General features: G+C 35.8%; 1 protein-coding gene across 9 annotated transcripts in view; it reads left to right on the top strand.

Annotated features, from left to right (window-relative positions):
* Nucleotides 1–21,621, top strand: part of NCOA1 (nuclear receptor coactivator 1) — a 218,218-nt gene that overhangs the window by 113,108 nt on the left and 83,489 nt on the right. For all 9 annotated transcript variants that reach the window (XM_061433132.1, XM_061433136.1, XM_061433137.1 and 6 more), the window contains 2 exons: nt 9,294–9,399; nt 16,255–16,421. In XM_061433132.1, the coding sequence (XP_061289116.1) occupies nt 9,311–9,399; nt 16,255–16,421 (256 nt within the window). In that variant the 5' untranslated portion in view covers nt 9,294–9,310. The remainder of the gene's footprint in view (nt 1–9,293; nt 9,400–16,254; nt 16,422–21,621) is intronic.

Genomic DNA, 21,621 nt, shown 5'->3' with positions numbered 1-21,621 from the left:
AGCTATTGCCTTTTTGCTAGTTTACTATAAACTGTTCTACTGTGCACATGCAAGTAAATATCAAATACCTATTTTGTTGTTTAAAGATAGCTGTAGTCAGGAGACTGATTTTAATCTTTATTTTTTTTAATGCCAGTGTATTTTTCACAAGTTAGAACAATGTGAAACTGATTTTTGGAAGACATGTATAGTGTATCTACAGTTACCCCATGTCCTTTTAAGATAACTGGAATCATCTAGTTTTACAGATCTACAAGGAAACGTTGAGGATATTTGAGGGTATTTTTGCCAAATTGTTTTAATAAGATAGCTACTATAAAACGTGTTTCATGTGCTGACTGTTTTTCCTAAATGGAGTATTTTCACAAGGCAAATGCATTTGTATTTATTTCTTATGTTAAAAAATTAAATTTTAAATTAAGTATGAGGAATTTAAAATACTGGGTTTAAAACTTATTTTGTTTTCTTCTTCTTATCTACTTGCTAATAGAAAACCAAAAAATACTTTTTTACCCTTTCCCCAAACTTATTCTTTTCCATCTAGGAAAAAAATGCAAAGGTTGGAAACATTGTTTCTTGAACTGTGGAATAAACTTTTAGTGGTAAACATAATTTTGTTAAATACATTGTTTCAAACTTTATATATTTTTAGAAGTTAAGTTGCCAAGTCCTTGATAATGTCTTTATTATTAGTGTAATAAATTTAAAGAATGTGCACAGTATTTTCTTTTATAAAAAGCAATTTTAAAAGTCTGATAGTTAATAGAATAAATGGAACAAGATAAAATGAGTCTGATTCAAAGACTCTGTTTCTTTGAATCTGTTTCTTTGCTTTTGCTGTTTATTCCTGGCCATAAAGATTAAGATATGGGCACGTTGTTTATGGCAGAGGCTTAAGAAGCCAGGACTCTTTTCTGGGCCAGGGATAACCACCATCTGAGTTTTGGTTCCTGCTTTGTGGGTTCAGAGAGAATTTTTGTTTCCAGATGTTTAAGGACATCCCTGTTCAGTCATTACCTTTAAAATGTCTTTTTTTTTTTTTTTTTTTAACAAAAAACTAAACATACAAGGAAATAAAAAAGTATGACCCATACACAGGAAAAAATAGCCATTAGTAAAGGAAGCCCAGACATTGTATTTATTAAACAAAGAAGTAAAAGTAGATAAGTCGGATTTCATCAAAACTGAAAACTTTAGGTCATTGAAAGTTAACCATAGTTTGGCAGAAACCAATGCAATATTGTAAAGCAGTTATCCTTCAATTAAGAATAAATTTAATTTTTTAAAAAGTTACTATAAAGAAAGTGAAAAGATAATTCACGGAATGGAAGAAAATATTTGCAAATCATATATCAGATTAGGATCTAGACATGAATATAAAGAACTCTTATGATTTAAAAAAACACAACCAAATTTAAAAATAGGCAAAGGACTTGAATAAAAATTTCCTCAAAGATATGCAGATGGCCAGTAAGCATATGAGAAGATGGTTAGCCATTAACAGTTGTTGTTTGGTTGCTAAGTCACGTCTGACTCTTTTTAACCCCGTGGACTGTAACCCACCAGGCTCCTCTATTAATGGAGTTTTCCAGGCAAGAATATTGGAGTGGGTTGCTATTTCCTTCTCCAGGGGATCTTCCTGATCGAGAGATCAAACCCATGTCTCTTAAATTGGCAGGTAGATTTCTTTGCCACTTAGCCACCAGGGAAGCCCCCACTAGTAATTAGGGAAATATAAAACAAAACTATATTGAAATACCATTTCACACACACTAGGTTGGCTACAATTAAAATAAACAGAAAATAACAATTTTTGGTGAGGATGTGGAAAAATTGGACACGTGGGCATTGCTGGCGAGAATTTCATGTGGTATAGCCACTGTGGAAGACAGTTTGACAGTTCCTCAAAAAGTTAGAGAGTTATCAATAAAATATGACCTAGTAGTTTCATATCCGAGAGAACTGAAACCATGTTCACACAAAAATTTGCACATAAATGTTCATAGTAGCATTGTTGTTTAATAGCCCCAATAATGGAAAACCTAAGAGACTATCATTTGATGAGTAGGTACACAAAATGTGCTATATCCAAACATGTGAAATTACTCAGCCATTAAAAGGGCAATAGAAATCCTGAAATCCCCATCTGTTTTTTATCACATGAGAAAGAATTTAATTGTTATTGAAATGAAAAGACAAAAGTGAAAACTTTTTTAAAGAGAATCTTAGGTATTTGAGGACTCCAGTTTGAGAAACATTCTTTATGGCAGTTACCCAATGCAGGAACTCTCTATTTATCATGATTTTTCCTGTGTGATATTATCAGCTGAAGGAAAGTGAAAGCGTTAGTTGCTCAGTCATGTAGCTTAGTCATGTCTGACTTTTCGACCCCATGAACTGTAGCCCACCAGACTCCTCTGTCCATGGAATTCTCCAGGCAAGAATACTGGAGGGGGCAGCCATTCCTTTCTCCATAGGGGATCTTCCCAACCCCAAAATCCAACCCTGCATTGAAGGTCTCCTGCATTGCAGGCAGATTCTTTACCATCTGGGAGAAGTTTAACTCCGTGTCCCTTCATGTCTGTGCTCTGTGCTAATTGCTTGCTAGCATTTTAAAGTACATTGTTAGCGTTGCTTATTAATTGTTATTTTTCAGATTATGCAATCCTCAGCTTCATCTGGGAGATGAGTGACAAATTTCATATGTAGAAATCTATAATTCAACTGAAATATGAAGCACTGACCTATTTCTTCAGCCTCACCTATTTGGTTTAGTCTGGTCCATTTGAACAGAGGTAGATGTGGTTTCTGGTTTCTAAAACTACTCTCTAGAGAGTGCCTGAGATTGTGTATAACTTAGCAACTCTTTTTAAATCAACAGGGTACTTTTAGTTAGAAACCATACCTCTTTTTTTAAAAGGTGATATGTAAATTGGCTTCCTGAAACCAGCATTTCTTTTCTTAATGAACCTTGTTTAAGTTCCCTTTTGCCAGATATAAAGCCATTCCACAAATAGAACAGCTATAAAAGTTTTCACTCATCAGAGGTTTTGCATTCCACTATCTGTTTATTGTGTTTTGTAAATAGAAAGTAGTTAATACCAGAATCATATCATCAGCAAATTGTTGGTGACTTTCTCATAGCTTCTTACTATTGGCTCTTATTTTGGTAGGCCAGATATTGAATTGCTGTTGAATTGTTGTCTGATGTTTCCTCAGCCCCAGAATTTCAGATAAATTTAGCAGATGTCAATCTGCAGCCAGTAGTAGCATGGTATGGGGAATCTGTTTTAAATCTAGATTTATTTGTTGCTCAGAATTGTCCAAACTATGAGATTGTATTGCTTATATTTACAGTTGTGTAAATACCTGTCTTTGTGTCTCTATTGTACTGTGAAATATTGTAGAAGGTTTCTTCAAAATAGATCTTATTAACCATTTCAGAATTAGAAAAGATGTTCTCAAATTTCTAGACCAAAAAGACAGTTTCTTTTTTTTCCCCACTGAAAACAGGGGAAAGAAGATTTCAAGAAAGCTCTATTTCTCAATTATAGAAAAGAATTCCAAAGCATTAGGAAAGATTTCAGAAAATATTAATTGTAAAAAAATCTTAAACATTCTTTAAAAAATTTAAATATCATATTAGTAAAATAACTCACTTTTAATTTATCACCTGTTTTGGCTTCTGTAACTTTTAGACATTATGTTACATATTAGATATACAATAAAAAGATCTAGTAATTTTTTTTTTGAGTTCACAGTCTAGAAGAGGTAACAAGCAAGAGAATTATAATTTTACAGCATATAAGTGTAAGAAATACATGCCCAGGAGTATTTTGAGAGCCTGTAGAATTCAGATAGGTTGATTCTTAGATAGGGTAGAACCTAATGTCTTAATTAAGTAACAGAGAAGATGAGCAGCTAAGTAAAACTGAGCTTTAAGTAAGAGTTAGCAAACTCTTGGATTTTAGCAGACTCTAAATTCTTTCATTTTTCTTTCTTGTTCATCATTGTCTTCTCTCTTGTATTTCTACTTTTGTTGAAAAGTTTAAGTTGATAATTTTTCATTAATTATCACGATTTCTTTTTTTGTTGTTTTAATTTTGAAATATACTTTATTTCTATGTAAAAATAAGATTCAGTGACTTCTTTACTTCTGTGATATTTGGTTAACCTCATTTATGTTTCTGTGACTTTTCACAGGAAAAGATGTTAGCCATCTTATTCATTAAAATAATATGTCACATAACTGATTATTCTTGTTTTGTGTTTGAGAATGGTCTTTCAACATCTTTTTTTGTTGTGGTTGTGGTTTCAAGTCTGGTATATTTATCTTTGCATTGAGGTTGTCTATCTTCAATTGTAATTATTTTCCTTGTCCTATAGATCCTTCCTCTCCCCCACCACGGGAGGTTTAATAAATGTTTTCCTCTGATGACATTAGTCCATAATGCAGCTTATCTCATTTATTTAACGTTAATAGAAACCCGGAACTTAAAAGTCCATTATGTTTATACATGTTGAATTTGAGGTGACAGTGGAATATCCAAATGGAAATGTCCATTTAGCAGCTAGAAACTTATTTAGATAGCAAATCCCTGAGATCAGGAAGATTATGCTTGCCCTTTGTGCAGGAAGTCTTAGAATGAAAATCAGACCTTGTTACTCCTCTGTTCTTAACCCTCCAGTGATTGGCTAATTCACTCAGAGTAAAGCTAAAGTCTTTAAAATGGTTTCAGCCAAGACCTTACATGATGCAGCCTTGTCTCCTGCTTCTCACTTCCCAGTTTTACCCATACCCATCTCTTTCATATTTTTCAAAAAGTGTAGTTACATTCCATCCGTCAGGCTGTACAGCCCTTCCCCTGCCCGGAGCACTCTTCCTCCAGATGTCATTCTCTCTTCCTCACCTCCTTGAAGTTTTTGCTCACATCTCACCTTCTTAGGGCTTCTCTGGTGGCTCAGACAGTAAAAAATCTGCAGTGCAGGAGACCCAGGTTTCATCCCTGGTTTGGGAAGATCCTCTGGAGAAGAAAATTGAAACTTAACTCCAGTATTCTTGCCTGGAGAATTCCAGGGACAAAGGAGCCTGGTGGACTGCAGTCCATGGGGTTGCAGAGTTGTACACAACTGAGCACACACACTTCAATAGTTTCTCAGTAAGGCGCTTCCTAACTACTATACTTTAAATTGCTGCCCTTCTCCTTCCATAAACCTAAGCCTCTATTTTTACCTTATTTTCCTCCATTTTACCACCTTTTCATATACTCTGTAATTAACTTTTTCACTTTCTCTCTCTCCTTCACAATAGAATGAAACTTTATGAAGACAGTGAATTTTTATAGGTTTCATGCACAATTGTATTCCTACCACCTAGAACAGAAGCTGGCAAATAGTAGGAGTTCAGTGGGTCTTCCCAGGTCGCGCTAATGTTAAAGAACCCTCCTGTCAATGCAGGAGACTCAGGTTCAATCCCTGGGTCAGGAAGATTCCCTGAAGGAGGGTATGGCAACCCACTACAGTATTCTTGCCTGGAGAATCCCATGGACAGAGGAGCCTGGCAGGCTATAGTCCATAGGGTTGCAAAGAGTTAAACATGACTGAAGCGACTTACTACACAGCATAGGAGTTCAATAAATACTTGTTGCTGGGTTAAGTTAGGGTCTCCACACTGACGTCAGTGTAGAGTTTCTGACTAATGTTTACCTTTGCAGGGAGGATAGGATATTACCAAGGTTTTTAAAGTCTTTCCTTAGTATTGAAACTAAAATTAGCATATATAATCTATATGTGTCTATATGGACTCTATGTAGTATATTTTATATATATGTATAATCTGTTTATACATAGGTTATATTGGTTGGGCTAATGTTGATTGGGCAAACATTTAATCACTCATTCACCAAATTCTATAATGGACACAAAATAGATGGGAACTGGTGCAATCTTTGTGTATTATGTTGGGGGCTTTACAGTTATCCTGTGGACAGTGAAGATTAAGGGAAGAGTTTTAAGCAAGAGATTGACCTGACTTATGTTTTTGATAGCCTACTTTGGTGGCTCAGGAAGACCACCTGGGAAGCTATTTTGATAGCTCCACAAGAGGTGAGAGGAGACTGTTAAGTATAGGATGGAAATAAAAATTGACACATCTTAATGTTTGATTGCATGTCGGGTGTGAGAGAAGAGGCTGGAATGACTCCAGTGTACCAACTATGAGAAAAAGAAATACATGAGGAGGAGATGTTAAGTTCATTTTGGAAAGTTGAACTTGAAGTGTCTGTGTGACATCTGAATAGAGTTATCCAGCAACGAGTAGATTGTGAGTCTAAGACCCAGGAGATCTGCTCGGTAGATAGAGATTTGGGAGTAATTGGTTTAGAAATGTTTTTTGAAACCATTATTCAGTGAATGATATCCCCCCAAAATAATGTATAATATGAAGGGAAAAGAGGACTAGGACATTAGAGCCTCGAAGAAATCTAGCACAATCCAATCCAATTGGGCAAAAAGCACTGAGGATAAGGTAAGTAGAAAACTGCACTACTTCTGCTGATCTCTCAGGTCATGGCTTAAACATAAGTTTGTCAGAGAAGCCTCAGTTGATTACCCAGTTAAAAATAGGTCTCCTCTATTGTTTTTCTCTATGAATCCTATTCTTTTTCTTTATGACTTTTATCATTGTAGAAAATTACATATTATTTTGTGTTTTCCTTGTTTGTGTTTCCCACTTCATGAGGGCAGAAACCTTTATTTTCCTATCTACAGTTTACTCAACTCCTAGCACAGTGCCTGAGATATGATAGATGCTTGATTTATTTATTAAGTAAGTGATGAAAGTGTGGATCACAGAAATCAATGGGTGACAGACAATATTTCCAGAAGGAAGCAGTTTCAGATGCTGCTCTGAGCAGCCCAGTAAAGTAATAATGATAATAGTTAGTGTCAGTAAATGAAGAAATGAAAAATGTCCATTGTATTTTTCAATGAGAAAGTATGGGATGAGTTATCCACTAATGAACACTACCCCTCATGGAGCTCTTGGTCTAAAGGGGAGATAATTACAATAACCAACAGTTACTTAGTGTACCCTTTCCATGCACTTTTCATTCAGTCCTCACTACAGATCTAAAGACACTTGTTCCTTGGAAGAAAAGCTAGGAGAAATCTCGACAGCCTATTAAAAAGCAGAGACGTTACTTTGCTGACAAAAGTCCGTATAGCCCAAGCTATGGTTTTTCCCGTAGTCATGTATGGATGTAGAGTTGGACCATAAGAAGGCTGAATGCTGATGCTTTTGAGCTGTGGTGTTGGAGAACACTCTTGAGAGTCCCTTGGACTGCAAGGAAATCAGACCAGTCAGTCCTAAAGTAAATCAACTGTGAATATTCATTAGAAGGTCTGATGCTGAAGCTTCAGTACTTTGGCCAGTTGATACGAAAAGCCAAGTCTTTAGAAAAGACCCTGATGCTGGGAAAGATTGAAGGCAGGAGGAGAAGGGGATGACAGAGGACAGGATGGTTGGATGGCATCACTAACTCAATGGACATGAGCTTGAGCAAGCTCCAGGGGATGGTGAAGGACAGGGAAGCCTGGCATGCTGCAGTCCATGGGGTCTCAAAGAATCAACATGACTGAGCGACTGAATAACAGCTTAACAAAGTATACTTATTATTTGTAAGTTACCGATGAGGAAATAGGTTTAAGGAGATAAAGCGTTTTGCCCAAGAAAAGGCAGGAAGTGATTAAACAGGGCCTTTCTGATCCTAATGCCCATGCTTTTACCATGCTCCAGTAGGAGAATCAGGCTGATTCTTCATCACCGAAGTGATACCTTGAAAGTGCCATTTGAGTAGGAATGGTTTTGCTGCTGTTCATAGGACACACTAGAAGTGAGAATGACTGGAATTGAGAAATAAGATAGAAGGATCTTGCATGAATCTAGAATGAGGTATTAGCTTCTAAGCAAGAATCAAAACTGTATTTGAGAATGAAGAAAGAGGGGACGTTATAGGATCTTTGTTAATAAAGACTTGACAGGACATTGATACAAAATGAGGAGTGAAAAAGAAAAGTAAGGAATAACTACAAGATTGCAGTCCTAGAAGCTGGAGATTTTCATGACCTTTACATCTAATATGGAGAAATTAAAAATGTGCCTCTTTGGCTACATGGAATAATAAATTCATGATTAGAATTCTAGGTATTTTTATACTGAAAAGGGGATATGAAAATGTTTGGTGTTGAGAAAGAGCTAGAGACAAAGTAAGTTTTAGGACTAGAGAAAAAGGATTTACTCAGACATGAATTAAAGCCATGTGAGAAATTCTTAAGGATCTCAACTTTACAAGCATGACTACTAACATGCAGCACTGTAGCTATTTAATAATTTTAGAAAATTTAAGGAAAAGTTAAAGATTTTTCCCATTTAACAAGAGTTTCCTCTCCTTTCTCATGGGTAGATGGAGTTGAAGAGAATGAGCAGTGTATAGTTTGGCACTAATAAAGTCTAAGGGCAGTGATGAACATAAGGCCAGAGACAGGAACCCGAGTTTTCTTAGAGATTCTATAGAGAGTAGTGTTGATAGGGACAGATCAGAAGGGATCTTTAAGTGCAGTCACTAGCCGGCATAGCATGTAAGAGAGACCTGGCTGGCATGCTAGGGGAAATGACTGTGTTCTCTGGCATCTATACCAAGATCCTAACATAGACTAAACACTTGATCTTTGTTGCCTGACTGCATAAACACAAGGTTAGAAGTATAGAATTCAAAGTTGGTAAATACAATTCAAAATCCAAATCTAGTTCATCGCTTTAACTTTTAATTATATATGTATTATGTCTTTTTCTCTCAATATAAAACCTCAAACCTTAGGAGTAAAAAGTTGCTTTAAGTCCTTTTCAAAGTAGTCTAAAATAAATAAATAAATAGGTAATTTCTGATTCTTATAGAGTCATTTTTTTTTGCATTTACATATGAAGTGATTTTTCTCTTAAAAACATCTCATTGGGTATTTAATTATTCTAGCAATATTTTTATCCTAATTGATCTCTATGGTCTTATAAAGGGTGACTAGTTTTATTTTACAGGTATGGAGAAGAAAGTGTAGAAACACTAATAACTGATGGCTCTTGTGCTTTTATATAAATGTGGATGCTTTTATGATGGCTGTAATTATCCACTGAGAAAATGCAGTGTTCAGATATATTCTAACATAAAGGGAGCTTTCTGTCTCCTTACGGTTGGAAAGTTCATTAGGAAAGATTTCTTATCATTTTCCTTCCTTTTTAGGTGTGAAGTTTTTCAACATGAGTGGCCTTGGGGACAGTTCATCTGACCCTGCTAACCCAGACTCACATAAGAGAAAAGGGTCACCATGTGACACACTGGCATCAAGGTAGGAACACTCTTTTTCTTATTTCTGGCAGAGCTGCTTTACCATTTTCACTGTCACTTTTGAGCTTGCTTCATCTGTAAGTTTACCAGCCTTCCCTGAGTCCCTCATACTCACCATGTTCTCTTCCTTCCCCAGGGCTGGTTTGCTCCCTCTAGATTTACTATATTCAACACCTGTGCATTCTCCAAGTATCAGTTTAGTCATTATTTTTTAAAAGGGAGCCTTCTCTTCCTTCCATAACTACTAGGTCAAACCTCCCCTATTCGTATATGTATTTCACATGTATTTTTAGAGCTATGATCCATAATTTCAGGGTTTTACTAGCTTGTGTACTTATTTAATGAGTTCCATGGCTTCTCTGCTGCATGCTGTACTGCTGTAAGAACTTTGTCCTTGCTCACCATTTTATCTCTAGTTCCCAGCACAATGTGTAGCTTATATATAGTAAGGCCACAGAAAGTATTTGGCAAAGGAATAAATAAATCCACTGTACATTTTTAAACTGCCATCTCCGTACATTATGGTATTAGTGGAACAAAGAAATAAATTGTTAATATCAGGATTTTAAAGAATGAGTTTTTTTGGAATTAAATATCTCTGTTTTAACAGAACCTGGTCATCTGAAATAGGCAAAAGAGAGTTATTGCTAAGGAGGCTCTAATAAATGCCAGATAAAGATAGAACTTCAGTCAGATCAAAACAGCAGCTTCCTACCCGAGAGAAGAGTGGGGGTTTTATTCCACTCACCTCTGAGGATCTGGAGCAAAGTCTCTCAACCTCCAAACTATTGACATTGTGGACAAGATAATTGTTTGTTGTGGGAAGCTATCCTGTATGTTGTAGGATGTTTAACAGTATCCCTGGCTTCTACACAATTAGACACCAATAGAATTTTTATATCAGTTATGATACCAAAATGTCCTTCCAGTTACGATAATCAAAAATGATAATCCAAACATTTTCAAATACCCCTGGGGACAGAGAAACCAATATGGCCCCCAGTTGATAATCATTGATCAGAGTATAAAACAGCAGAAGACTCTTCTTTCATTGGATTACATGCGTTTTTCTCATGGGGCAACCAAGAAAGAATTTTTACGGGAGATTGCCAGGGTTTCAGGCTGGGGAAAGAAAAGTGACTACTTCTGTTAATGAATTCAGAGAACTGTTACAGAGCGATGGTAATCTAAGTACTCATAATCAAGCCTGTGTTGTCAGAGTTAATGTTGCTGTTTATTTCTTATATGTCAGTCCTTCTTAATTTAAGAATAAATAAATAAAAATATTGTGTTTTAGGACTTCCCTAGTAGCTCAGCTGGTAAAGAATCAGCCTGCAATGGAGGAGATCCCGGTTTGATTCCTGGGTGGGGAACATCCCCTGGAGAAGGGATATGCTACCCACTCCAGTATTTTGGGGCTTCCCTGGTGGCTTAGATGGTACAGAATCTGCCTGCAATGCAGGAGACCTAGGTTCAATCCCTGAGTTGGGAAGATTCCCCTGGAGAAGGGAACGGCTACCACTCCAGTATTCCAGCCTGGAGAATTCCATGGACTGTATAGTCCATGGGGTTGCAAAGACTCAGACATGACTGAGCGACATCCACTATTGTGTTTTACTTGAAATTTTTATTTGGGGGGAAATTTTTAATCTATAAAAAAATTAGAGACTAGGAAACTACCCACCACATGTAATTGGTAATATTTTGTCATATTCTTAGTATTTTGTTAATATATTATTGTATTTGCAGTTTTAAGTAAAAGTAGTAAAATGGTTAATGATTAAACTGATTTATCTCTAATTCTTTCAGTCTGTTTTTAATGATTATGTGTAAGTATCCATGAACAGTATAGAATATTTGTTAAATTTATATATTATATAATACTGTATATATTTTTCTTTAGACATAAAGACACATAGATTTATTTAGTTCTGTTAACTTTTGATAAATATTGTATTACCCGAAATACCATATTTGAAGAATCTGTTTCCCAACAGCTAGACATTCCCTATGGGTAAATAGCCTTTTTGTTACAAATTTTCATTCTTACAGCCAGCACTACAGTAAACATGAACATCCTTGTACATACCTACTATTTTATACATAAAACTTTCGTTAGAATCTGTGTACATTTTTATGTTAACTGTTTACTTACCAGATTATTCTTCAAATGACAGTCGTTGAGAGTTGCCTTTTTTCTTGCATCTTTATCTCACTATTTTTTCCTCACTTTAAGTTTTTGCCATCCTGATGGGTGTGGGGTTATAATTTTAAGTACATTTCCCTGATAAGTAGATAAGTTGATTATGATCTTTGTTTTTATTGCTCTTTATATTTTCCCCTCTGTGAATTACCTGGTTGTATCTCTTGCCCATATTTCTTCTTGGTAGTTTGTGCTTTCCTTTTTTTATTTGTAAGAGTTATTTTTAATTTTCTAGTTAAATTTTTACTCTTTTTCGCTTACATTTGATGCAAATATCTTCTCCCAACCTGTTGATATCCCTTAGAACCTAGGATATTCATGTCAAGCTTTTTAGGGTCTTGTCAAGAATTTTCCCCTCTATTTCAAGGCCTTAAATGTATTTTTATACATTTTCTTCTAATATGCATTTAGAATTTTAAATAAGCATTTACATTTGTGGGATAAAAATGTAACAACCTAAATTTCTTTTCCTATATGGAATGTCAGTGGCTGTAACATATCCATTCCCTGCTTTTGTGCTCTTTACCTTCATCAGAAACCAAGTTCCTGCATAGATAGGGATCTGATCTGAGCCTTCGTATGATAGTTGCCATGCTCTCTGATGGGGCAAGTCACTCTTCCTTGTTATTTTTCAAAATTGTTGTTCCTGTTCTTGGTTCTTTACTCTCCCGTACAGATTTTAGAGACAGTTTTTTGTTTCCCTTGATTTTTTTTCCTTGCTGGGATTTGAATTAGAATTCCGTTTGCTTTTATAAATTAAATTGGAGAGAACTGACAGCTTTATTTTGTAAATTCTAGAGTGTTGTTATTCATGAATATAAAGGCTTCTCCTTTATTCAGTTCTTCATTGTTCTTAAATAATAGTGTATAATTTTCCCCTTTGAATGTCTAGCCCATCTTTAGTTAGATATATTCCAGGGTACCATAGGATTTTTATTGCTTTTAGGAATATCATTTTGTCTATTGCATTTTCTAATTGGCAGTTATTCGTGTATAGGAATGCTAATGATTTGGGGATTTTGATCTTATATCCATCCATTGTTCTAAGCTTTCTTATTTGTTTTAATGGCTTTTATCTGCAAGTCATCTTTGATGTGTGTGTGTGTGTGTGTGTGTCTATAATCACATCATGATGAATATAAAAATTTTTATTTATATATATGCATATATTTCTCTTCTTAATTGTCTTAAAAATTATTATCCTTGCACATTTGCTTTAAAAATATTTGAAAACATAGTCTTTGTCAGGTTTATAAGTATGGGCTTCAATTTTAATTAAGTGATTTTTTTTTAATTTAGTTAACTGAAATTTTGTGATTTTGAAATTGATGAATTTGTACATGATTACCACCTTAAAATGTTTCTTTTGATTTTGTTATTGTACACTATCACTCCAAACAGATTGCGAACTAATTAATTATAAAGAGCATATGTTAGACCTCAGGGTATTGCCAGCCCTGTGTACAGAAGTTCTAGCTAGGGCAGCTTCTCAGTAATTGTTTGGTGGGGTGAGACGTCTCAAATATCCTTCCTGTTACCTGTCCATTTCTTAACTCTTCTGGGAGAAATGAGAATTAAAATGCCAGTTTTTAAATGGTGGGTAGCTGTGGGCAGTGCTTATTTAACATTAACAATTCAACAAGTGCTTTATTAAATACCTACTATTCAGCCAGCACCATGTGCTTGATGTTTGAAGGATGTAAATATGAAATATGTTTCCTGTCTTCAAGGAGCTTACAAATCTAGTCATGCCACTCATTCTCTTTCTTAAACCCTTCTGGGCTCTCCTTTGCCCTGAAAATAAATAATCATAATCAAAGTGATGATAATAGATAATATTTGTTGAGCTAATGGTATGTGGCAGGAACTCTGCAAAACATTTCTATGTATAATATCATCTTTTTTAATCCTCACAAATCCCTAGGAGGTAATTAATGTCATTATCCCTATTTTACAGATAAAGAAATGGAAGCTTAGAGAAGTTAAATTGCTGTTAAGTAACTTGTCCAGGGTTACTTAGCTAGTAAATGATAGAGGAAGTTTGAACTTGTGTTTGTAAGCAATCTCCTGTGCTCTTTATTATGGTGTATACAAGAGCCCTGGTGAACTGACTGGACCCTCATCTCCTGCCCTTCTGTTTCTAATCATCTATAATTCAACTATCTTGAGCTACTTATTTTTGCTCTTACTTTTACCTTTGAAAAAGCTGTTTTTTCCTTTTAGGAAACTAGTCTCTCCCTACATTAGGTTTAGACATCTCATTCTCTCAATTTAGGTGCCATCTCTGTGTGCTTCTGTAGTATTGTAAATTTGTCACATAGTAGCTTCTTTGTTCTCCCACTTATTGGAGGCTACATCTACTTTACTCCTGGGTTGTCAGGACACAGTACCTGGTTATCTGGCACATAATATAAGTATGGGAGCATTTGTTGAAAAAGCTGCTACTGCTGCTAAGTCGCTTCAGTCGTGTCCGACTCTGTGCGACCCCATAGACGGCAGCCCACCAGGCTCCCTCGTCCCTGGGATTCTCCAGGCAAGAACACTGGAGTGGGTTGCCATTTCCTTCTCCAATGCATGAAAGTGAAAAGTGAAAGGGAAGTCGCTCAGTCGTGTCCGACTCTCAGCGACTCCACGGACTGCAGCCTACCAGGCTCCTCCGTCCATGGGATTTTCCAGGCAAGAGTACTGGAGTGGGGTGCCATCGCAATGAGGTTAAAAAAAAAAGATACAATACTTGAGAAGTTAACTTGCATTAACTAGCATGTACATAGTATCAGTGGAAGTAAAGTGGGTTAGTGAGAGGAGAAATGTAGGTGGCCCAAAGCAATGAAGATGTCTTTTCTGTTAAGGTAGAATTTCTTTTTCTCATCTCCACCATTCCTTCAGTTTTTAACTTTATTTGAAAAAAATCTGTTCTCATTTTCTCTTCTTGCTTATTAGTTATTTCATTTCATGGTGATTCTCCTAGTCTCTTTCTTAGGTCATTTTATAGACACCTTACCATTTCATTACTTTTAGCTTCTTGCTTCCTTTATCACCTCTCTGTCTGAGCTTCCCCAATTCTATTACTTTTATTTTTCCTTTACTCAACAATGGTTTCCAGAACTTCAGTTTTACATAAAACTTAATGTTAAAAACAGATTTGGGAGTTCCACGAAATGAATCCAATTTATTCCAGTTGGTATTTAGACCAAGAGGTTTAAGCAAGTCATACTTTAGACTGAGTCTCCTAAGTAAACCTAGTGTCAATTAGTTTCTCTAAGGTAAAATCAAATGTGTGTGTGTGTGTTATGTTATTCATTTTATTCATGCCTCATTTTCAATATCTTGTTGTGAAATTTGTCAAAATATCTCACTGTACATTCTTGCCTGGGAACATTGTAAGATAAAGTCTTACTGAGTAAAATAGGATTAATTCCTTAATGAAAGATTTAAAATTTAAGGATAGAATGTGTGATTGTTATAGTTTTAAAATTTGGCTTTATTTTGGGATGTGTGCCATTTTGTACTGTTTTGTCTTATGTAGATAAATACATTTGACCTTTGTTAACTTGGTTCTTTTCAATTTAACCATGCTGTTATGTAAATGCTTTTGCTTTTATAGGTTTTTTAAATTATGAAAAGTAAGTGATAGTTTAATTGTTGCCAGTTAAGAATTGTTTAGCAACTGGTTTTTCCCTCTTTAACCTCTTTTTTTAATACCATTTTTATATGGAATCAAATGATTTTGATTGATGCTTATAAAACTGAAAGCTACTTGTGAGCAAATTTTCTTTCTATATTAGTTTGATAATAGAAAAATTCACTGAAAGTAATGCTGTATTGTCTTTGTATGTGTTAATAAAATTAAGTGCCTGATGACTTGGTTAAATAAACAAGGGGTAAACAAAAATGAACAATATTCACTTACTACATTTGAGTGAATGTAAAATGCTAGTTGTTTGCACTGTTATCCTTTATTCTTATTATTTTCCTTTAAGATAAATTGAGTTTGATTTTGTTTACTATATAATGAGAGCTTATAAGCAGATTTTTTTTTTCTATTTCTTTACGACAAAGCAGTATATGAGAGACATTGTTCTTTGTACCTCTGTCTCTAATTAATAATTTACTATTCTTTTTATTTTACTTTTTGGAAGCATTTTTTTTTCCCTTTTGATAGGGACCAAGTAATGGTCTGATTATTATAGGAATCAAGATTTTATCAGATTTCCAATTATAATTTCTTTGAAATCTGAGTAGTCAGCCTGCTTAATTTACAACAAACTTATTTGAAAATTCAGATTTTCTATTTTTAGGGAATTATTATATAGAATGCCTAATAATTTCAAATGTAACTAGTATATGTACTGTCTGGTTCTTTTACTATCTAGTATTTACTGGTTATTTGAAAGATTCATTGTATATATATCATTGAGGAATACATCTGTGATAGCAGTCATTCTCTTTATGTATTTTAGCCAGAATTGTTTTCTGCTCTTTGGTATTTTGTAGTATGTTTTTCAGATACAAATTTAGATTTTTTTCTAAATCTGGCTTTACATTCTAGATGAAAATAGGAATCGCTGTAAATATGTAAATATCAAATACTTGATCAGAGAAGGAAATATGGTGGTAGAAATGTACAGTAACTGGATTTTCTCTGTGTAACAGCACTGAAAAGAGGCGCAGGGAGCAAGAAAATAAATATTTGGAAGAGCTAGCTGAGTTATTGTCTGCCAACATCAGTGACATTGACAGCTTAAGTGTAAAACCAGACAAATGCAAGATATTGAAGAAGACAGTCGATCAGATACAACTAATGAAGAGAATGGAACAAGGTAGGAAAATAAACAGAAAAACCCTCTGGCTGTGTTCTTTGCTATTAAGACATTTATAATATGTGATTTTACTTTTTATTATTAAGAAATGGAATTAATTTTATAATTTTATTAAAGAAGCAGTTTTGGGTAGATGTTATTTATTTTAGAATGTGAATCTGAAACCCTTCTTTTACCACAAAGTGGCTTGTTATCTTGAGAACTGGTTACCTTGAAACTTTTGAAACCCAGAAGAGTCAGATAAAACTTAGTGACTCAACAGTAGCAATCATATGGAATTAAGTCAGGAGATACACATTGTGGTGTCGGACCCGAGGCTCTGCGTAGCGTTGAAAGACAGCAGCTCAGAGGTAGGAGAGTCCCTCCACCTGAATTTAAGCTTATCTCTACCTTGGCTGTGGTTGGGGGGAGCAGCCTTCTCTGAGAAAGTGAAGAAGTGAAGTAAAGTCACTCGCCTGCCAGGCTCCTCTGTCCTGGGATTTTCCAGGCAAGAATACTGAAGTGTGTTGCCATTTTCTTCTCCAGGGGATCTTCCCAACCCAGGGATCGACCCCAGGTCTCCCACACTGCAGGCAGACTCTTTACTGTCTGAGCCACCAGGGAAGCTCTGAGAAAACCCTGATTTATTTTTATGGCTCATGTTTATACTATTTGTATTTACTGGGGACCCCACACCATACAACCCCTGGGTTGCTTACCAGAAACAAAGGCAAACGCTTTGAAGGAACATCACCATACTGCACCCGATCAGATTCCCAGAGGAAAAAGTGCTCCTGAGGGAGATTGTGTGCTATAAACTTACATAACACAAGAAATCATCTGCAGTGAGTAAGAACACAAACAACAAACAGAAGGAATAGACCCCGAAGAACTACACGCTAGCAGCAGCAATGTGAAAAGACTGAACGAATGGTCTGTTTTAAAATGGTTAAAGTGATAGGATTTTACGATTTTAGGGGCTGATTCAGCAGACAGGAGACACTGGTATTCTAGGTCTTCGGAGGGGAGAGCCACCCAGAGACTGTATGGCCCCTTCCCTGCTGGATGTGGACACCCGGACAGACTGGCTCATCCTCCCTCAGCCGAAGATGGGAGGATTCCGAAGATGGGGAAATGGAGTAGTCCAAAGGGAAGGACACGTAGACACTGACACTGGTATCGGTCCCCAAAGGAAGAAGTCAGCTCCTTGCACTGTCCACACCCTTCACACAGCTGCCAGTCAGGATTTTAGTACCTTACTCTTTAATGTGAATAAAAATCCAGGTATTTGAGGAAAGTCTGTAATATAAAAGAGAATAAATCAAGCAAACAAAAGGGAAAGAAAGGAACTCAGAGGAAGCAGAGATGATACAGGAAGCAAAAGAAAAATGTAAAGCCATCCAACACTCTTTCACTGACAAAAGGGAGGATATATCATCTATAAAATGCTTTAAAATGAAACATTCAAAACAAATAACTTTTGGAACTTAAAATCAGGATTGCTGAAAAAAACTTTACCCTATTACCTTGTTTTCTACTCTTTGTCCCCTCATGGTGTCGCCTGCAGCCGTTCCAGGCACGTTTGCCTCAGGTCTTTGCACTTGCTCTTCTCTGTCTGGAATGCTCTTCCCTGGATGTACATAAAGCTTACTCCCGTATCCCTTTTATGTCGTGGTTCAAATATTTTTTCTAAGTGAACTTGTCCCTCACTAACCTATCTAACACACATACACATGTGTGCATACACACACAAACACCTTTCTACATCTTCCTTGATTTATTTTCCCCACAGTATTTGTTACATCTAACATATTGTACATTTTGTTTGTTTATTGTCTGCCTACCCTCACTGGAGCTTCATGAGAGCAAAGGTTTTTGTTTGTTCACCACTGTGTCCTTAATACCTAAAGCAGTTCTTGGGTACATAGTACGCTTTTCAGTGACTCTTTGTTGAATAAAAGGATAAAGTGTTGAAAGACAATTTGAAGAAATCCCTTAGAAAAAGGGATAAAAAAGCAAGAGAAAGATAAGGGGTAGAACATATCATTAGTCCCAGGAGGAAAAAAAAAAAAACAGGCCAACTAGAAGGGAAGAAATTATAAGAAGTAATAACAAAAACAAAAAAATTCTCAGAATTAGAGGCTATGGGTTTCCAGATGGAAAGCATACATGTCATGTGCAGCACAATGACTAAAAAAGAAAGAAGAAGACCTCACACCAATACATGATTTCCAGACACCAGAGAGAAAAAACAAGAGAAAGGAAAAAAACAGACACATACTGGGTTACTTTCAGAAGGATCCAGATTTCTAAATAACAACACTGAAAATGAGGATCCTGAACCTAAAATTATGCGTTCATCCAAATGAAGTATGGGTACAAAATAAAGACAATTTTCAGACATTTAAAGCCTCAAAAATGTTATCTCCTATGTACTTTTTTTCAGAAATATCTATCAAGGGCTTCCCAGGCAGTTCAGTGGTTAAGGCTCTACTTCCAATGCAGGGAGTGTGGGCTCAATCCCTGGTCAGGGCACTAACATCCCACATGCTGCATGGTGCAGCCAAAAAATAAAAATTAAAAAGAAATATCTATCAAGACCAAGGTAGCAAACCAAGAAAGAAAGGCATTGGATCTTAACCCAGGGAAACCGTGGAATCATAACAGAAGAAAGGTAAAAGGAAACCAAGGGTTACAGTTGAGCAGCAGACTAAAGAAGTAGCCAGTCCCAATTGGAGGAGGCAAACAGAGGACTCCAGGAGGAGTATTTCCATGGGGGAAAAAAATGGGACTCATAGAAATATATGATGACTGAGCAAATTGAGAGGAACTTTTCAGTCTGGTGGAGAGTTTGGAGATGAGTCAGACTTCACAGAAAAACTAAAACATAAAACATGAGAACTGTAAATTATAGTACATACCTTGACTCATTTATGGACTGTATGTAGCCATAGTAACATAGATATTAAATACTGACTGCTCTAAAAATTATTGTAACTATATTAGGAGGATGGAAAGAGGGAAAGTGTGTGTCTAGTCTAGATGGTTGATGTAAGTAAATTATGATAGCATGTTAATAGATTGTCTAACATGGACACAATCAGGATATAGCAAATAATCATGTTATTGAAAAATAAAGAATGTATTAGTTAGGATACAGGCAAGGCTATTATAAGAGACCCAATGTACAGTGGCTTTAACAAGATAGTGTAGGTGTGTGTCAGAGGTTCAGATTCCTTCCATCTCTTGGGCTGTGCCACTCCTAGGGTATTGCCCTTACCCATGTCAAACATGGCTCACCTGTGCACGTCCCAGACAACAAGAAGGGGAAAGAAAACTGGAAGGTATGCTTCTTTGTCTTTAAGGACAAGACTCAGAAATTGTGAGTCACTTCTGTTCACAGGCCTTAGGCTGGTCGATATAGCCACTTCTAGCCACTCCTGCCTTAAGTTTTGCCTGAACTTTTACGTTTTACTTTTCATGCATGGTTACTTAATGTACTTGGCTTTGAAAGTTTATATTCTTTTGGAATTGTTTCTTTTAAAAAACAACAACAAAAAAAAAACCTGTCTTAATGTTACACATACATGAAATGATGAAGGAAGTGTATCTTAGAACTAGATGAGAAACTCCCATGCTATAATAATTTAAAAATAAATAACCCAATTAAATGAAGTTGCTTAGTCGTGTCCAACTCTTTGCAACCCCGTGGACTGTAGCCTACCAGGCTTCTCCGTCCATGGGATTCTCCAGGCAAGAATACTGGAGTGGGTTGCCATTTCCTTCTCCAGGGAATCTTCCCGACTGAGGGATCGAACACAGGTCTCCTGCATTGCAGGCAGACTCTTTACCCTCTGAGCCACCAGGGAAACCCAATTAAAAAATGGGCAAAGGCTCTGGATAGAAATTTCTCTAAAGAAAACATACAAATGACCAATAAGCACAGGAAAAACATACTCAATATTATTAGCCATCAGAAAAATATAAATCAAAACCACAATACAAATACCAGTTTACATTGCTAGGGTGGCTACAGTCAAAAAGACACAGCAACAAGTGTTGGTAAGGATGGAAGAAGTTGGAACCCTCATACAGTGCTGGTGAGAGTGTAAAATTGTGCATCCACTTTCGAAAACATTCTAGTAGTTTCTCAAAATATTAAAAAGGTAGAATAATCATATAGCCCAGCAAGTCCACTTGTAGGTATATAACAAAGAGAATTGAAAACTTACACAGAAATAGAAATGTTCATAACAGCATTATTCATAGATAGCCAGTAAGTGGAAGCAAATTGTATATCTATCAACTGATCAATGGGTAAATAAAATAAGGTATACCTGTACATTGCAATATTATTTGGCAGTAAAAAGAGTTAAGTACTGATAAATGCTTCAGCATCAATGAATCTTGAAAACATTATGCTGAGCAAAAGAAGCTAGTCACAAAGGACTACATATTTTATGATTCCATTTATATAAAATGTCCAAACTAGGCAAATCTGTAGAAATAGAAAGTAGTTTGGTGGTTGTCTTGGGCTTGGGAATGTTGGGAGATGGGGAGTAACTGCTAAAGGGTGTGGGATTTCTTTTGGGGGTGATTAAAGTGTTCTAAAATTTATTGTAATGGTGGTTGCACAACTCTGTGAATATACTAAAACCATTGAATAATATGTTTTAAATCCCTGAACAGTGTGCTGTGTGAATCATAGCAGAATAAAGCCGTATTATAAATACTAAATGAGATAACGTTTTATGCCCATTAGGTTCCCCAAAATTAAAATCTGTGTTGATATCAAGTATCAACATACAGAAAAACAATAACACTTGTATGTTACTGGTAGTACAGCCTCTTTGGAGAGTAATTTGTCAAACTTAGGTAATGTTGAAAATATACAGGACCTGCGATCCAGCAATTTCACTTCTAGTATTTACCCTAAAGAAGTTGTCACAAATATGCCAAAGAGAAAATACGGAAAATAGTTTATTATAGCACTGTTCGTAGTAGTCAAAAGGCCTGCCAGTAGGGGACAAGGAAGTCAACTGTGGGTTATTCATGCAGCAGTTCAAATGAATATATCAAATTTATAAGTATCAGTATAGTTAATCTCAAACATAATATTGAGTGGAAAAATAAGTTGAAAAAGTCTGTATGTTTTTATATAAACATTAGACACAAAACAGTACTGTATTTGTAAGATCATACATATATAGTTGAAGTCTGA

This window comes from Bos javanicus, chromosome 11 (assembly GCF_032452875.1).
Source record: "Bos javanicus breed banteng chromosome 11, ARS-OSU_banteng_1.0, whole genome shotgun sequence".
Classification (NCBI taxonomy): Eukaryota; Metazoa; Chordata; class Mammalia; order Artiodactyla; family Bovidae; genus Bos; species Bos javanicus.
Note: the sequence above shows the minus strand (reverse complement) of the source record. Positions and strands in the feature narration are given on the sequence as shown.